The sequence below is a fragment of the Babylonia areolata genome, chromosome 9, assembly GCF_041734735.1.
Source record: "Babylonia areolata isolate BAREFJ2019XMU chromosome 9, ASM4173473v1, whole genome shotgun sequence".
In the NCBI taxonomy this organism is placed as follows: domain Eukaryota; kingdom Metazoa; phylum Mollusca; class Gastropoda; order Neogastropoda; family Buccinidae; genus Babylonia; species Babylonia areolata.
Genome location: NC_134884.1, coordinates 37,391,409 through 37,406,408, shown reverse-complemented (window position 1 = coordinate 37,406,408; position 15,000 = coordinate 37,391,409). Strand labels below are relative to the sequence as shown.

Sequence of the window (15,000 nt, the reverse complement as noted above, 5' to 3'; positions counted from 1 at the left end):
AGGGCCTATGTCAAGGGCTCCCCCACTCCTCTCAAGCCTCCGCAATACGCGTGAGTATCTGAGCTTTTTTTCTTTCTTCATTTTGTGTTTTTCTACCAGCATTCAGGAACCAACTAAAGATGTTGCGTCAGCGGATAACTTTCTTCCTTTACAGAAGGAAATTATTAAAGGCGTTTTGCAATTGTTCGTATGTATAAGTTCTCAAGGTCTAGTCGAAGGGGGTGTGGAGGGAATGGGAGATGGAGAGGGGGAGAGAAATTCTGGCGACTCTGGGATTCGAACCTGCACACTCAAATTCTCAGATCTTCTTGCTGCTTTGACGGACGCCGCGTTACCACTAGACCACCATCACTCTATATAAAAAAAAATATATAAAAATTTTTAAAAAATAAAAAAAAGAGGTCCCGCGTCACAATCCGAAGCCACGTTGGACTTCTGTGATCCAGTGTTCCACTTAGTGGTTAGAGTTCGAGGCCGTGTATCGCCATGGTGTTGCAGTGTCCTTGGGAAAGGCACTTTCTTTTCTGATTGTCCTCACTTCACCCGCCCAGGTGTGAACTACGGGTACTGACCTGACTTCAACTTCGATTTGGGGAGAGGTAAAAAAAACGAATTAGGGAGAGGACTGGGACCCCGCCAAGTTCCTATGCCGAGCTCTGAGACACGGTGGATATGAATTCACTGCCACGATGACCGTATATATATGTGTGTATGTTTTGTTGTTTTTTAAAAAAATTTTATTATAATGTTTTAGATTGTTAGCAAGAAGGACGGCTTGATGACAATTTCAAAGACAGCACACACACACACACACACAAAATCCTACACAGTAAATTATGAATCCACTGCCCTGATGGCCGTAGAAAAAGGCTAAGTGGGACCTCTATTAATGAACCTTTTTTTTTCTCCTTTTTTTGTGATTTTTACCCTATTGACTCCCCGCGTTGACCGTAAAAAGGCTGTGAATGGTGCCTTTGTTGATTAACCCTTTTAATTCACTGATTTTTACCCCCTTGACTCCCCCGTTGGCCGTATAAAAGACTATGTGGGACCTTTATCAATTAACCCTTTTGAAACCCCTGACTGCATAAACGTATAACGTACGTGCATTGCGACGTCACTAATGACGTCATCAGAAACAGGGGAAATAGCTCTTGGAAGGCTGAAAATTGACACAGTTTATCTCGAGTGATATATTTCCAGACCATAATTTTTCTGTTTTAGGCTTATCGTTTTGGATAATGTTTTATGACCTGAAACACCACGTTCTACTGTTCCCCACCCCCCCGTCCCCCCCGCCCTCACCCCCACCCCCTCTGGCACTGAAGTGGTTTTTTTAAGTGATTGTTTACCCTCTTGATAGATACTACCGCGAGCTGTACAAGAAAGTGGAGCCATACACCAAGGCTGGCGGGTTCCGGGGCAAGCGGCAAGCCGCCCGATGCATCAGGAAGGAGTACCGTATGCTCACAGATGAGGAACGGCGCCGCTTCCACGAGGCTGTCAACACGCTCAAGAGAGACACTGTGGGTTTTTTGTTTTGTTTTGTTTTGTTTTTTGTTGTATTTTTTGTTTTGTTTTGTTTTGTTTTTGGTTGTTTTATTGTTGTTTTTGACTCACTTGTGTAAACAAAGTGAGTATGTTTTAACCCGGTGTTCGGTTGTCTGTGTGTGTGTGTGTGTGTGTGTGTGTGTGTGTGTGTGTGTGTGTCTGTGTCTGTGTGTCCGTGGTAAACTTTAACATTGACATTTTCTCTGCAAATACTTCGTCAGTTGACACCAAATTTGGCATAAAAATAGGAAAAATTCAGTTCTTTCCAGTCATCTTGTTTAAAACAATATTGCACCTCTGGGATGGGCACAAAAAATAAAAAAGAAGCCTAATTATATGCAAACTGCATTTACTGTTATATTTATATTTTTTGTATTCTCTAAACTTGGCACTTTGACCTCTTATTCTGACACAACAACAAGAGGAGTCATTATTATCATTTTTTGTTCAAACAGGAACTTCTTTTGCTAAGCATGGAATTTTTATTTATTTTGCAAACGTTTTGGTGCAGATAGTAAAAAAGGGAAATTACTCTGTAATTAATGCTAGGGGACTTAATTTATCACACGTGAGCCTTGAAGGCCTTGCCTCTCTTGTTTGTTTTTGTTTTTGGTTGTTTTGTTGTTGTTTTTCTTCCTTGTCAGGAGCGTGTGGTGGCGTCTGTGTGTTTTTGTTGTTGTTGCGGTTATGGTTGTTGTAGTTGTGTTGTCGTGGTTGTGTTGTTGTAGTCAGTTGTGGTTGTGTTGTTGTGGTTGTGTTGAGGTTGTATTGCGGTTGTAGTTGTGGTTGTGGTTGTGGTTGTGTTGTGTTGGTTGTGTCTTTTGAATGTTCACTTTGACATTTCCATCCATCCATCCATCCATCCATTTATTTACCCATTAACTTCCTTATTCACTGATGAATAACACGTTGATGACGGTGATGATGATGAAGGAGAATCTCATCATTATTATTCGTCTTCTCCTTCTCCCCCTTCTTTTTGTTGTTGTTGTTGTTCTTCTTCTTCTTCTTCTTCTTTTTCTTCCTCCTCTCCTCCTCCTCCTCCTTCTTCTTCTTCTTATCATCATTATTATTGCTATATCTCCCCAGACGGTAGAGCACAACAAGTACGCTGACACTGTTCCACCCTGGTGTAGCCACCATTATTATTATTATTATTATTATTATTATTATCATCATCATCATCATCATCATCATCGTCGTCGTCGTCTTTATTATTATTATTATCATTATTATCGTCTTTATTATTATCATTATTATTATTACTATTATTATTATTCTTCTTATTATTGCTATATCTCCCCAGACGGTGGAGCCCAACAAGTACGATGCCCTGGCACTGTTCCACACCGGGGTAGCCACCATTATTATTATTATTATTATTATTATTATTATCATCATCATCGTCGTCGTCTTTATTATTATTATTATCATTATTATCGTCTTTATTATTATCATTATTATTATTACTATTCTTATTATTGCTATATCTCCCCAGACGGTGGAGCCCAACAAGTACGATGCCCTGACACTGTTCCACACCGGGGTAGCCACCATTATTATTATTATTATTATTATTATCATCATCATCATCGTCTTTATTATTATTATTATTATTATTATTATTATTATTATTATTATTATTATTATTATTATCATCATCATCATCATCGTCTTTCGTCTATTATATCTCCCCAGACGGTGGAGCCCAACAAGTACGATGCCCTGGCACTGTTCCACACCGGGGTAGCCACCTTTGTGGCCCACGGCGGTTATGGCTTCCCTGGCTGGCACTCCGTCTACCTCATGCTGTGAGTTGGTAGTGGTGGTGTTGTCTTTGTTGTTGTTGTTGTTGTTGTTGTTGTTGTTTTGGGTGGTGGTGGTGGTGGAGTTGTTGTTGGTGGAGTTGTTGCTGGTGTTGGTGTTGGTGTTTTTTGTTGTTGGTGGTGTTGTTGTCGCTATTGTTGTTGGTGGTGATGTTTTTGTCGTTGTTGTTGTTGTTGTTGTTGTTGGTGGTGGTGGTGGAGCGTTGCTGGTGGTGTTGATATTGTTGGTGTTGGTAATGGTGCTTTTGTCATTGCTGTTGTTGGTGTTGGTGGTGATGTTGGTGGTGGTGGTGTTTTTGTTGTTGGTGTTGGTGGTGGTGTTTTTGTTGTAGGTGTTGTTCATCATGATCATTATCATCACTATTCTTCTTCTTCTTGTCATCATCATCATCATCATCATTACTATCAATATCATCATCATCATCATGATTGCTGTTGTCATTGTCATTACTCCCCAGGTTCGAAGCGGCCCTTCAGGATGTGGACCCCAGCGTGTGCCTCCCTTACTGGGACTCCAGCATGGATTCTGCCCTGCCCAACCCCTCAGACTCCTATGTCTGGTCCGGGGACTTCTTTGGCAGCTGGGACGGCGAGGTGGTTCACGGGGCCTTCGCCAATTGGAGGACTCCCGAGGGCATGACGCTCACGTGAGTAATGTGTTGTGTTGTGTGGTGTGGTGTGATGTGGTGTGGTGTGGTGTGGTGTGGTGTGGTGTGGTGTAGTGTGGTGTGTTGTGTTGTGGTGTGTTGTGGTGTGGTGTGTTGTGGTGTGGTGTGTGGTATGGTGTGGTGTGGTGTGGTGTGTTGTGTGGTGTGATGTGGTTGGTGTGGTGTGATGAGGTGTGGTGTGTTGTGGTGTGGTGTAGTGTGGTGTGTGTGTTGTGTTGTGCTGTGTTGTGGTGTGGTGTGTTGTGTGGTATGGTGTGGTGTGTGTGTGGTGGTGTGGTGTGGTGTGATGAGGTGTGGTGTGTGGTGTAGTGTGGTGTGTTGTGTTGTGCTGTGTTGTGGTGTGGTGTGTTGTGTGGTATGGTGTGGTGTGGGGTAGTGTGGTGTGCTGTTGCTTAATTATAAGCCGTATCTTTTGATTATGTCATCTGAACATCATTAACGTGCTTTGAGCTACTACTACTACTGCTACTACTACTACATTGAGATTTCTGCTTTTTAGGGGACTACTACTACTACTATTACTACTACTACTACTGTTCCTCCTCCTCCTACTACTACTATAAAATCATTATTATTATTATTATCATGTTATTGTTGTTGTTGTTGTTATCAGTATTATCATTATGGTTGTTGTTATTATTATCATTGTTATCATTATTGTTATTATTATCATTATCAATACTGTGAATTCGTCTTCTTCTTGTTTTTGTTCATCTCATTATTATTATTATTATTATTGTTGTTGTTGTTGTTGTTGTTGTTGTTACTATTAATTCGTCTTCTCCTTGTTCTTGTTCTTATTATTATTGTCGTTGTTGTTATTGCTGTTGTAAACTGTTGCTGTTGAATAGATAAATAGATATAGATATATATATATAGATAGATAAATAGATAAATAAATAAATAACGCCACCAATCACGTGTGGTGGTGGTGGCGGCTACAGGCGCTCCGTGAACCGAGACGGCCAGCCGTTCACGAGGGAGGGCATCGAAGCCATCATGTCCCGCAACACCTACGAGGAGATTCTGAGTCCTTCTGAGGACCCTCAGTACAGCCTGGAGATTCAGCACGGGGGGGCCCACGTTTTCGTGGGGGGTGCCATGGAGAGACTGGACACCGCCGCCTTCGATATCATCTTCTTTCTGCACCACGCCTTCGTCGACTACATCTGGGACATGTTCAGAAACAAGGTGAGGAGTAGGAGGAGGAGGAGGAGGAAGAGGAGGAGGAATTACGTACGTGTGATTGAAGATACTTCTTCTCGTTATGGTTTCAGTTTCTCAAGGAGGCGTAACTGCTTTCGGACAAATCTATATACGCTAAACCACATCTGCTAGGCAGATGCCTGACCAGCAGCATAACCCTACGCGCTTAGTCAGGCCTTGAGTGCATGCATATGTATATATATATATATATATATTTGTGTACCTATCAGTATGGATTTCTTCAACACTCAGGACAACACTATGGTTGCATTGGGTTCTTTATCAGTGCGCCAAGTGCGTGCTGCACACGAGACCTTGGTTTATCGTCTCATCATCCGAATGACTAGACGCTCAGTTTGATTTTCCAGTCAAACTTGGGAGAAAGGGCGAGAGCGGGATTCGAACCCACACCCTTAAGGACTCTATAAATGGCAGCTGAGAGTCGAAACCAGGAAGAATTACATAGTCTTCTTCTTCTCGTCGATGTCATCATCATCGTTGTTGTTGTTGTTGTTGCTGTTCGAAATGTATCCAAATACCCAAGTAAATGTGATTAGCTGACTAGGGTTTTTAACCAGGCATTGTTCTTATCATTTTAATCATAATCATAATCACAATTATTCTTATTGTTATCATGATTATTCTTCTTATAATTGATTGATTAATTGATTAATCAATCAATCAATTAATTTATTTATTCTTTTTATATAATAATAATAATTATTATTATTATCATCATCATTATTATTATCTTTTCTTTCCTTCCCGAACTGCGGCAGATGAGGAACAACGGCCTGGACCCGGAGAGGTACCCGACAGGCGGCGAGATCAGCGACTACCACCTCCCGAACGCTCCGATGGGCTTCGGCAACCTGACCCAGGCCGAGGGCTACCTGGACACCCTGCGTGAGAGCTACGAGTACCAGCCCTCCCCGGAGTGCTCCAGGAGGAACCCCGACTGCGGCTCCAAGTACCTCTGGTGCAACGTCACCGTGGCTCGCTGCGTGCCCATCGACCCCAGGCAACCTCCGGTGCCCGTGCCCGTGCCCGGCCCCAACCCTCCTCCTCCTCCTCCTCCTCAGCCCTGCCCGTCGCCGAAGCCCCAGGCGTGCCAGAACAGCTTCTGCGTCGACGGGGTGTGCGACGTGAACCAGTGGGTGTGGATGCCCGTGAAGATCGTGGCGCAGAGGCCTCCAGAGTTCCACGACTACCAGTCGTACCCCGTCAGCAACGGGAAGATCTCCAAGGGCAACGACATCTACGAGCCTTCGGGTTACAGCGCCACTAACGTGTAAGGAATAGGTTGTTGTTGGTGTTGGTGGTGGTGTTGGTGGTGTGCTTCTTCTTCTTCTTCTTCTTCTTCTTCTTCTTCTTCTTCTTCTCATTAGTCATTTATTTATTTTATCTTCTTTTTTTATCATCCTCGTTCTTGTTGTTGCGACTGCTATGTGGTTACACTCTTTTTGTCTGTGTGTGGGTAGGTGGGTTGGGATGTAGGTGGGGCATGGGGCTGCAGGGGATGAGAGAGAGAGAGAATTGTGTGAGAGAGAGAGAGTGTGTGAGAGAGAGAGAGAGAGAGAGAGAGAGAGAGGGAGAGAGAGATTGTGTGTGTGTGTGTGTGTGTGTGTGTGTGTGTGTGTGTGTGTGTGTGTGAGATAGAGGGAGAGAGAGAGATTGTGTGTGTGTGTGTGTGTTTTATCTTCAGTTTAACGTCTATTCACTATAAGTGTTTTTAGACGGAAAGGAGTAAAGAAGTGGATAAAGGAAAGGGAATGCATGTGAATATTAGTGTTAAAAAAAAAAAAAAAAAAAAAAAAAAAAATTCATGTTATGTAACAGAGGAAAAGTATATTATAAGAAAAAGGTCTAAAGAGATTGTGGTGTGTATTGAATGAGGTGTCATGGGAAGGAGAATATGTATATGCATATCAACAAGTATTAACCTATAACAATGTAAATATAAATAACAACATTAATTATAACACATCAAAGGAGGATACCAACTGGACTGGAGTTTAAAATTTCCGAAAACATTCTAAGCAATGAATAATCATTCAAAATCTTTTCAGTGGCTAATGAAATATTGGAAGAAAAGTCATCAACTACATCTTTAGGAATTAACGGTCTTATGCTCGGACAATGAATGAGTAGATGACTTACAGTTATTTGCTTACCGCATATACATTTTATATTTTTAGAAAATTTTGTACGAAAGGCATTTAAACGAATTCTGTACATTAGACTTGTAATTTGTCTTGAATGTGCTGCTGGTGTCAAATTTAGAAAATGTTTGGGATTAGCTGCATTCTTTGTGTTTACACAACATTGGTAATATTGATTATTTGAATCTATAAGTAATTTCTTAAATCGATTTCTAGAGACATTTTCTATACAACTAATGTATTCATGTAGATCTAACTGGATGTCAAGTTGTATTGCGCCTTCGAAATTACGTGCTGCTCTTCTAGCTGCTTGGTCTACCCACTCATTTGAAGATATTCCACAGTGCGAAGGTACCCAACAGAAAGTTAATTTAATGCCCTGTTTTGTCAGTTGGTGAATAATATGTTTTATTTCCATTGTCATCTCTATTCGCTTCTTTGAATTTGGAGATTCTATAGCTTTTAATACTGACTTCGAGTCTACACATAATAGAATTTCACTGACAGTTTTCGGAATGTCTGAAATATAATTTAAGGCCATAAGTATGGCTATAAGTTCAGCTGTGAAAATGGAATATTGTCTACCAATATAGTATAATTTTTCTAATCTAAATGAAGGAATTACAAAAGCCGCTCCTGAATTACCATCTTCTAGAACAGATCCGTCTGTGTATATTTTTAGATAATTAGAATATTGATTTTCTATATGGGAGAGCACTTCAGGTTTTAACAAAAATGGTGACTGGTTCTTGGATAAATCTGTATAATCCATGTCAAAGGTAGCTTTACACTGCTCCCATTCAGGGACTGGTGAAAAAGTAGGTATTTTTGCAATTTGCTTGTCTCTTGATTCCGTAACACTAATGATATCGTGTGTGTGTGTGTGTGTGTGTGTGTGTGTGTGAGATAGAGGGAGAGAGAGAGATTGTGTGTGTGTGTGTGTGTGTGTGTGTGTGTGTGTGTGTGTGTGTGTGTGTGTGTCTGAGAGAGAGAGACAGAGACAGAGAGACAGAGAGATTGTGTGTGTGTGTGTGTGTGTGTGTGTGTGTGTGTGTGTGTGTGTGTGTGTGTGTGTGTTTCACTGGTTTTGAACATTCAAAAATTGTAAATATCTTTCACCAATAACACCCGTGGCGCATTCTTTGTGAAACCGTTCATGCCCTTCAGTTCCGTATTTTCTTTACACCTGTTTCGATCTGAAGTTTGTGATCAAAGCACAGAAACTTAAACCAATTCTTACACCACAGGTTTGAGCTGTTTGCGAGGGCTTCAATGTATTTTTCACGCAGTATAAGTGGGACGAATTTTCCTCCCATGCCTGCATGCAATGGTTCAATGTTTCAAGACCCGTCAGTTTGTCGAAATGGAACTTGAGATGGTCGTTTTTTCCCTCTATTGTTGTTAAATCCTCAACCGCACATTAAAGTTCCCCATGGCAAAGTGGTGATCACTGCTAAAGCCAGTTCTTGGAAGTGTCATTTAAAAAAAAAATACTTTATTTTTTTTTTTTTTTTAATCTTTAACCCTTTCACTGCCAAACTGGCATTTAGAGGGAGGACCCATGTCACTGAAGGGTGACCAGATCATAGGTCTGTCATCCATGAACCTTCTGCTCTTTATGTTCGGTGGAAGGATAGGCCACATTTTCTACACATCACAGGAGGAATCCCCAGTTATTCTTAGACACCATATTTTCTGTGTTTATAGCACAAGGGAATTTTGCACTCTAAACTCACTGGCGGTGAAAGGGTGTGTTTTTTTCCCCTGTTAATGCCAGACCTGTTCCGGTTCTTCAGAAGAATATTATCTATCTGGTTGGGAATCTGAGTTGTTTGGGAGAGTGACATGTCCACCATGGGATTTTTGTTTGTTTGTTTGTTTGATTGTTTGTAATCATTAGCAAGAAGGACACGATGACAATATCAAAGACAGAAAAAAAAAGCAAATACCGATTATTAGCAAGAAGGACGACATGATGACAATATCAAAGACAGAAAAAACAAAAACAAATACCGATTGTTAGCAAGAAGGACGTCATGATCATAATTCAAAAACAACAACAACAACAAAAGCAAATTCCGATAGTTAGCAAGAAAGACATCGTGATGACACAATTTCAAAGACAGAAAACAACAACAGTTTCAGTTTCAGTTTCAGTAGCTCAAGGAGGCGTCACTGCGTTCGGACAAATCCATATACGCTACACCACATCTGCCAAGCAGATGCCTGACCAGCAGCGTAACCCAACGCGCTTAGTCAGGCCTTGGGGGAAAAAAAAGAAAAAAAAGGTAAATAAATAATAGATAAGCTTACACAAATAAATAAATAATAATTATGATGTAAAAAAAAGGTGAATAAATAATAGATAAGCTTACACACAAAAAAAAAGGAAAAAAAAGGTAGTACTACTACTAATAATAATAAATAATAATAAATAGATAAATAAATAAATAAATAAGATAACAATGATGATAACATCAAAACAATCATCAAAACAACAACAAACGAATTCCTACATCCCTGGCAGGTACATCAAGAAGCAGACCACCCAGCCCAGGGCCTACGAGCAGTGTGAGAATAAGGACGGCGTGGGGCGGATCTTCGTCACCTCCATGGGCGTCAACTACGACGGCAGCTACAAGGAGTCGGCCATCATCGACCAGCGCCTGGCCACCTCCATCGGGGTCACCTACGTCGCTGTCAAGGACCCCGGCCCCAAGGGAGTCACGGAGGTCCGTTCTTTTCTTTCTTTTCTCAGTTTCTTTCTTTGTTTATGTCTTTCTTTTCTGCCTTTCTTGGTTTCTCTTTCTTCGTGTTTTTCTTTTCTTCTTTATTTTTGTCTTTTTTCGTTCTTTTTTTTCTTTTCTTTATTTTTTCTTTCATTCTTTCTTTCTTTCTTTTCCAAAAGTTTTTCTTTCTTTTATTTCCTTCTTTTCATTCTTTGTTGGTGTAAACGTGATTTTTTATTCTCGAAGGTCGGCTTATATCAGATGAAATCAAATCAAATTATAGTGTTCTCAGGGATATCGCCATGTTACCACTTACTTCAAGTCCAGGGTTAAAAAAAAAAAACGTACAATAAAAACTAGTCACCGCTTCAAGGGCTTATATTGGAGATTTACGTAAGCTAACAGTTTGACCAACAGCAAAAGATGAGAGTTGTATGATCAATGATTTCTCCACTGCAATGGGGACTCGTTTACAGCTTGGTCTTTTGAGAAAGACCGACTCTCAAACCAGGAGACAAGATTGCACTGGCTCTTCGTACTGCAGCCTTGGTGGCAAGTTGGCTTTGGGGATCTTCTTAACGCGGTCTATCCTAAAGCGGTCTTCTTGGCCGAGAGATTGGGAAGGTATCGCGTTTTACATTCTCGCTGATTTTCGGTTTCACCGAAATGACTGAATGATCTATTCTGTATCCGTATCAACTATCAATGATGCTACAGTGTCCGAAAAAAAAAAACCCAACAAAAAACCCACCAAAAACACGAAGAAATCTAATCTAGCCTGTTGGAAAGGATTAGTTTCTTCTCGATGTGTAACGAAAGCCGCAGTCTTGTTTTAATTCCCCCCAAATGACATTCAAATCTAATCTTTCTACCATGTTCTGTACTATTTCTTTCGCTTTAGGATCATTAATATGTTTATAATTATGGTAATGCATTGTTGGGTTAAGAACGAAATTGCAATCCACAGCTATTATAAAACAACAACATCCGTAAAAACAACAACAATAACACCACCACCACCACCATCACCACAACCACCACCACCACCATCACCACCACCACCAATACCACCACCACCACCAATACCACCTATACCACCACCACCACCACCATCACCACCACCACTACCACCATCACCACCACCACCACCACCTCTACCACCACCACCACCACCACTATCATCACCACCACCACGATCACCACCATCACCACCACCACCACTACCACCATCACCACCTACCACTATCACCACCACCACCACCACCATCACCATCATCACCACCATCACTACCACCACCGCCATCACCACCACCACTACCACCATCACCACTACCACCATCACCACCACACCACCACCACCATCACCACTACCACTATCGCCACCACCACCACGATCACCACCGGAGCGATGGCCTAGCGGTAACGCGTCCGCCTAGGAAGCGAGAGAATCTGAGCGCGCTGGTTCGAATCATGGTTAAGCCGCCGATATTTTCTCACCCTCCACTAGACTTTTAGTGGTGGTCTGGACGCTAGTCATTCGGATGAGACGATAAACCGAGGTCCCGTGTGCAGCATGCATTTAGCGCACGTAAAAGAACCCACGGCAACAAAAGGGTTGTTCCTGGCAAAATTCTGTAGAAAAATCCGCTTCGATAGGAAAAACAAATAAAACTGCACGCAGGAAAAAATACAAAAAAAAAAAAAAAAAAAAAAATGGGTGGCGCTGTAGTATAGCGACGCGCTCTCCCTGGGGAGAGCAGCCCGAATTTCACACAGAGAAATATGTTGTGATAAAAAGAAATACAAATACCATCACCACCACCACCACCACTACCACCACCGCCATCACCACCACCACTACCACCACCGAACACCAACACCAGCTGTTACACACTCTCTTTCCCCTCTTTCCCCGCCAGGTGATCCTCAGGGCTCACGACCAGTGCGGACGCATCTGCCACACGGCCTGCCGGATCCCAGGCTCCAACCCGGCCCGCTACGAGGCCTGCTCGGGCGTGGTGGAGGTGACGTCCCAGTACCCACGTCAGTACGGCCAGACCTACGCCAGGGCTACGCTGGACGTGTACGACTACGCGTCCAACTCGGACTGCCCGTCGTTCACCACGGAGGACTTCTTCCTGACCTTCTACTGCGACTACCGGGACCACCTGCCCTGGGTGGAGAGGGCTGCCAATCCCATCACGGGGCCCCAGGCACCCCGGACCTCCCCTGTGGTGCACCGCCCCAGCAACTCCAACCGTGAGTGGACAGTTTGTTGTTGTTGTTGTTGTTTTTAAGGATGATGATGATGATGATAAGAACAAGAATAATAACAAGAAGGATGATGATGATGATGATGATGATGGTGATGATAATAATAGTAAGAAGAAGAAGAAGAAGTATAATGATGATGATGATGTTGATCAATATGATGATGATGACATCAAGAATAAGAATGATAACAAGAAGGATGATGATGATGACGATGTTAATGGTGTCGTCATCATCATCATATTGATCATCATCATCATCATCATATTCTTCATCAATGCACTTACAAACCAGTCATTTCACGCATTCAAAACTGTCATTAACAGAAATTTTAAAAAAACCAAAAAAACTTATAGATACTAGATATATGTAAATAGAAAGCTGGTGAAAGTGTATACCAGAAAGAGACAGGCAGGGAGACAGGGGTGGGGTGTGTGTGTGGTGGGGGCTACTTTGGGAACAGGTGGAGTTTAAGGGCACAGTTATGTTTGCTGAGAAATAAACTTGGAAAGCAATAGAAAGCATTGTCACAAAAAATCGCTCGATCCTTATTGGGACTGAGTATACATGGCAAAAGTCGGAGGATCAGAAACTCTGTTGTCTCTGAGTTCTCAGAGCGGTAGGGTGGGGATTACTAGCGGATTATTGTAGGGTGGTGTGTGTGTATGTGCGTGTGTGTGTGGGGGTGGGGTGGGGGGGTGGGGGGTGGGGGTGAGGTGGGGGGGGCGTGGGGGGTGGAAGGGTTCGGGGGGAGGGGGGATAGTAAGGGTTGGGGTACGAGTAGGATAGGGTAGAGTACAGTAAGGTTGTGTTTGGATATGTTATTTCGATTGGGTTTTTATTGTTTGTTTGTTTTTGTTTTTTTGTTTTTTTTTGGGGGGGGTGGGGTGGGGTTTGGGGGTGGGGGGGGGGGGGCGTAAGGGGTTGTTGGCTGGGTGGGAATGGGTAAGACAGGGTGGCGTAGGGTAGGGTAGGGTAGGGTAGGGTAGGTAGGTAGGGTAGGGGAGGCAAAGTAGGGGCTTAGTGGTTATAGTCGGGGATTATGCGGTATGTTATTACCATGTATATCGTGGATCTTGTGTGTGTATGTTTGTGTGTGTGTGTGTGTGTGTGTTGGGGGTGGGGGTGGGGGCGGCGGGGGGTTCCAGGGAGGGGGATGTCTGTGGGGGGTTTGAGGGGGTGGGGGAGGTGTTTGTGTGTGTGTGTGTGTGTGTGTGTGTGTGTGTGTCTGTGTGCCCGTGTATCTGTGTGCACAAACGACACGTTCACGTCCACCCTATAAGAGAGAGAGAGAAAAAAAATGCTGCGGCGCTGCAAGCAACTAGTTGTATACCAAAGCAGCTGCATCAGCAGTAGGAGAAGCGCAGCAGCAATAACAACACAATCACAACGGGTTTAATAGATAAGCCATGCTTGAAGCCCTTCCCATGCTTTTGTTCTTCTTGTTGTTGTTGTTGTTGTTGTTCAAGCGCTTATACTATATTGTTTCTTTGTGGAACAAAAAAAAAGTTTAATTAAAGCAATCACAATTAACACTCGTCTTCACTCTCCTACCCGTCCTCCTCCAACCCCCACTCCCAACTCTCCCCCCACTCTCCCACGCAGAATGCCGCCTGTCCTCGGAGTGCGTCATCAACCAGAAGTGCTTCACGGACCCTCGAAGCAGCAGTCCCCGCCAGTGCGACACCTACATGGAGGCGCACGCCTGCGACGGCAACTGCGGCCGCTACGCCGTCTGCATCTACGGCTTCTACTGGCCCCGCTACTGCCCTTCCGGCATGTACTTCGACGAGGTCAAGGGCATATGCGTGCGGGGACCTTGCCCGTCATCACCACACAGTAGTTCTCGTGGTGGTGGTGGTGGTGGTTTTGGCGCTGGCGGTTTCACCAGACCTCGTGATCCCGTCGCCGTGGACCAAACGCCCACCGCTGTGTCTTTCGGGTCTGGAGGGTACTATGGTCGTTTGCTCAATAGGTTTAAGTTCGGCAGGGGCAAGTAATGCAAAAGATTTTTTTTCTCTCTCTCTCCTTGTGCTGTGGGTTTAGTTCGTGGTGGTGGTGGTGGAGAAAGAAGATGATGATGAAATAGAAAGGGGGAAAAAAAAGAAAAGAAAAAAAAAGAAAAAGGTGTGGATTGGTTAGGGAAGAAAGAAGAAGAAGAAGAAGAAATGTTGACTGGATGGGGAAGAAAGAAGAAAGAAAGAAAAAGAAAAGAAAAAAGAAAGAAAAGAAAAAAAGTGTGGATTGGTTAGGGAAGAAAGGAGAAGAAGAAGAAGAAGAAGAAATGTTGACTGGTTTTGGAAGAAAGGAGAAAGAAGGAAAAAAAAAGTAATAAAAAAATAAAAAAAAAAAAATGGAGAAGGAGACGAAGAAGAAAAAGCTGATTGATGCGGGTGGTGGGGGTGGTGGTGGGGGTGGGGAAGGATGAGGTTCGGGAGCAGAGGAGAGGACGGGGAGGGGGGTAGGGATAATGTGACTGGTGGTGGCGAGTGGGGGTGGGGGTGGGGGTGGGATGGAGGAGAGGAGAAAAAAAAACAACAACAACAAAATATTGGTTGGCGACGGAAAGAAAAAGAAGATATCAGAC

At 43.2% G+C, this 15,000-nt stretch overlaps 1 protein-coding gene across 2 annotated transcripts in view; it reads left to right on the top strand.

Annotated features, from left to right (window-relative positions):
* LOC143285427 (uncharacterized) overlaps nt 1–14,729 on the top strand; it is a 17,314-nt gene extending 2,585 nt beyond the window's left edge. Inside the window, exons 2-10 of one of the 2 annotated variants that reach the window (XM_076592690.1) lie at nt 1–50; nt 1,364–1,526; nt 3,250–3,362; nt 3,836–4,024; nt 4,990–5,236; nt 6,031–6,542; nt 9,941–10,145; nt 12,062–12,401; nt 14,019–14,729. The exon at nt 1–50 is cut by the window's left edge and continues 246 nt beyond it. In XM_076592690.1, the coding sequence (XP_076448805.1) occupies nt 1–50; nt 1,364–1,526; nt 3,250–3,362; nt 3,836–4,024; nt 4,990–5,236; nt 6,031–6,542; nt 9,941–10,145; nt 12,062–12,401; nt 14,019–14,413 (2,214 nt within the window). In that variant the 3' untranslated portion in view covers nt 14,414–14,729. The remainder of the gene's footprint in view (nt 51–1,363; nt 1,527–3,249; nt 3,363–3,835; nt 4,025–4,989; nt 5,237–6,030; nt 6,543–9,940; nt 10,146–12,061; nt 12,402–14,018) is intronic. The other variant, XM_076592689.1, reaches the window with a different exon arrangement.
* The last annotated feature ends 271 nt before the right edge of the window (nt 14,730–15,000 follow it).